The 3,629-nt window shown below is 48.3% G+C and overlaps 1 protein-coding gene across 1 annotated transcript in view; it reads left to right on the forward strand.

The window, feature by feature from the left end:
• Nucleotides 1–804: 804 nt before the first annotated feature.
• Nucleotides 805–3,629, forward strand: part of ZRSR2 (zinc finger CCCH-type, RNA binding motif and serine/arginine rich 2) — a 33,035-nt gene continuing 30,210 nt past the window's right edge. Inside the window, exons 1-3 of the mRNA XM_019524268.1 lie at nucleotides 805–1,002; nucleotides 2,924–3,003; nucleotides 3,468–3,543. Of these exons, the coding sequence (XP_019379813.1) occupies nucleotides 953–1,002; nucleotides 2,924–3,003; nucleotides 3,468–3,543 (206 nt within the window). The 5' untranslated portion in view covers nucleotides 805–952. The remainder of the gene's footprint in view (nucleotides 1,003–2,923; nucleotides 3,004–3,467; nucleotides 3,544–3,629) is intronic.

Raw genomic sequence — 3,629 nt, forward strand, 5'->3', positions numbered from 1 at the left:
CAGCTCCAAGAACACACCAGAGCATCAAACCGACTCCAACCCCAAGGCACCAGTAAGACTCAGCGCTCCCAGGCTTGGCTCCCCTGGCTCCCTCCGAGCAGAAGAGACCCGGCTTGCTGCAGCTGGGAGAGGGTGGCAAGTATCCCTGTGCCACTGCTCAGCATACACGCTGGCCTCGATGCAGCGTGGCGATGCTGACTGCAAGCTGAGTGCAACGCAGCGCCGAAGTGCCATGCCTGGCAATCTACCTCTGGGATGCTCAGCCTTCCTGTAACGTGCCAGCTCTGGGCTTGCACTCCTGTCAAGAGAAGCCATTTTGCTATTACCAGGCCCTGAGCGGTGCAGGACTCAGCTATGGGCCCTGCTACACGTTCATATGAAACCAGCTTGAGTTGTCCCACCTTTTCAGACATCAGCTTTATAGCAGGGTGGCTTTTTTGTGGCTGGAAAGACATTTTTATGGCGCTATCGTTAACTCTGCAGGCAGGGCTGGTTTACATTTATTGCTCACTCCACTGCTGCAATAATGCATGATGGGTGAGCTGTGCGATGCATGTAACGTGTGGCCTCTGTGAGACCACTGGTGGGGATGACACTGTGTGGTGCCCAAGGCACCCTTGGCAGGACCGCCAGGCGCTGAGGGATCCCTTCCTGAGCTTGGTATTTCCCCTGCCAGGTAAGTACCTCCCCCTCCACCGCGCAAAGTGGAACGGTCCACCACCGACCCCGCAACCATCCTCCGACTGGCACGCGCAAACACGTCAAATAACTCCCCACCTTTAGCCCTCAACTACGCATGCGTACTCTTTCCTTTGCTCTTTGCGGCTTTGTCGAGCGACTCGTGCCACACCCCCGTGGCCTCTTCCGGAACCGGAAGGAATCGGCTCCTCTGGAGGCGTTTCCGGTGTCGCCCTTCCGCTGACGCCATCACACGGCCTTCCCCACACACAACATGGCGGCGCCCGTGCTGCTCCCCGCGGGGTCGGCCCTGGGGAAGCTGAGGTGAGGCCGGGGTGTGCTGGAGACGCTCCCAGGCCCGCCCTTCCCTTCCCCTCCCCCCCCCGCAGCGTTGTCGCCCCTCGCGCGCGGTGTCAGTGACGCCTCGGCGGGGGGGGCGAAGCGCGTGCGGCGGCGGTTGGCGGTTGTTCGTCGGTTGGAGGAGAGCGGTGCCCGGGGTGCGGGAGCGGGCAGTGGGGCGGTCCCTGTCAGTGCAGGGGGTTGGTAGGGCTGCTACTGCATGAAAGGCAGTGTTGCCTGTTTTCAAGCACTAAGTTTTTCCAGTGGGGCCAACACTTTTACAGCTTGGCCCTCACTTTTTGAACGGGGCCACCTGCGCATGTTGGGCACTGCCCTGTGAGCTGTGTAATGCGCGTAATGTGTGGCAGAGGTTGTGGCAGTGGGTGCAAGCCCAAAAGGAGATGTGGCTACAGAGCTTAGGGGAAAGGGCAACACTAGTTTAACGCCCCCTGAGCAGAGCCAGAAATACATGGGGTGGGGTGAGGTGAGCTCTCGTGCCCCGGTAGGGGTGCCAACCCTCCAGGATTACCCTAGAGTCTGTAAGAATTAAATATAATCTCCAGGAGACTGCTGAGAGTCACCCGGGAGATAAATGATAGGGCATTCATTAAAATAAATGTTAAATGTTGAATCCGTTTGGTACAGTAGTCCAGTGGGTTTTTAAAATGTAATAGTAATGGGCATTTGCCTTCCTGAGTACAGTACAGTAGATCAGTCATTACTGTCATTACATCATGTGATGAAACTTCCCAGAATAGATTCAAACACAGTTGGCATCCCTAGCCTCTGGGCCAAGGCTCCTGGAGCCTGGCTGCGGTGTGAAGGGTTCCCTGCCTCTTCGTGCACTCCACTGGGTCAGCCCACAGGAGTGCAAGGAGTGGGGCTGTGCTGTGGGCAAGTGCTGGAGGGTTTCTACCATGGGATGACAGGCCCCTCTCCTCCCTGTCAGCCAATTGGCAGGGTGCGGCTGTATTTTCTTGGGGTGGGAATCCTCTCCAGCTGGGTCTGACAGCTGCTGCTTGTTTGTTTTTTTCAGCTGTCAATTGCTGCTTGATAGTCTGTTCCCTTCCCAAACAGTACAGTTCACCTCTTGGACTATTTTTCTACCAGGAAAACAGTCCAGATGTTTATAGAGGCCAGTTGTTTGTACATTCCAGATGTCCAGTTTATATAGTTCAGACATGTTTCTACCGGAAAACATTTTTGTGGTAGAAACCAGTGTCTGTATACAGCTAAGGGCTCCCACTCCATGGGACCTTGTAGACCAGTGGTCTTCGACTTTTTACATTTGCAGACCCCTAAAAAATTTTGAATGGGGGTACAAACCCCTTTGAGTTGTAAGTATATTCAGACATTTTTGACTGATCATAGTCACCTTTCATGGACTCCTTAGATGTAGTCTGCGGGTCCCCAGTGTTTGAGGATCACAGGGTAAAAAACACCATTGTAGCCTATAGAGGAAGAAAGGTCCTACCAGAGGTCCAACTCAGGAGTTGAGAAGTAGAAGCCAAAAAGGAAAGTCATCAATGTCAGCTTAGCGTCACCATTGGTGAAAAGTCAAGGTAGCACATATTTGGAGGAATTTTTGATCTGCAATGTCAAAAGCAGTGGAGCGCTTAAGGAGAGTGAAATTCTGAGTCCCTAGCTGAGCAGTATTCATTGCTACTAGATGCACACAATTTGGACTGCAATATTACGATCTGATATTTAATTGTAAAAATGTTTCTTGCTATGAACAGTATTTAATAGCTCTAGGTTGTGATTTAGGTCTGCACTGCTGTCATAAACATAAATAGAATTCGAAGAAGGAGGGGGGGAAACTTGATGTTGAAAGATAAATTTTAACTAAACAACAACAATGTTTTGATAGCCTGGTATAATGCAAATGATACTCTACCATCTTCAGCCATAAACAATATAGAGCTGTTCTGAAGAAAGAGAAAAGAAAGAAACGGAGACGAGCGCTAGCCAGATTGAGAGATTCCGGTAAGAACTTTTGTTGCAATTTTATACGGGTATGCTATTTTATTTTCTTATAAAGACAATGGGAAGGAATGCTAAAGCGTTACAGCATCAAAGGAGACTATTGTGTTGTTTAATCAGTGTTCTAGAAGAGTAAGAATTTTTAAAGTAGAAATATAAACTTTAGAAGATATGATTCTGTCATTCACTGAGAAAACAGTGTGAGATCACTTGGAATCATGCGTAGTAAAATTTCTGGAGGTTAGTTTTTTCCTTATTAAAGAGTCTTAAGCTTTTTCTCTACAGTGTTTACATGTATGCATGAGTACCTCTGGATAGAAGCAAACTTAAAAGCTCTAGTAAGAACTCCAGTTTAGAAAGTTTATATTACATAAGTTCTTTTCTACCTTCTTATTACACTATGGTAAAACCAAAGAGAAAAATTGTATTTTAGCTCTGTGTACAGAAACCTATTCCTTTTCTTTCAGAAATCACAGAAAAAGATGAAACATTGCCTGATGAGGAAGAACTAGAAGAAGAGGAAAAAAAGCTTGATGTTGAAAGGTGAATATTCTAAAATTTAAGTATCTGCAGTAGATGCGTTATTTTGTATGTTATTCATTTTACATAATGACAAAAGTATACATTTT

Source organism: Gavialis gangeticus, unplaced genomic scaffold (assembly GCF_001723915.1).
Source record: "Gavialis gangeticus isolate Ggan-Ray unplaced genomic scaffold, GavGan_comp1, whole genome shotgun sequence".
Classification (NCBI taxonomy): domain Eukaryota; kingdom Metazoa; phylum Chordata; order Crocodylia; family Gavialidae; genus Gavialis; species Gavialis gangeticus.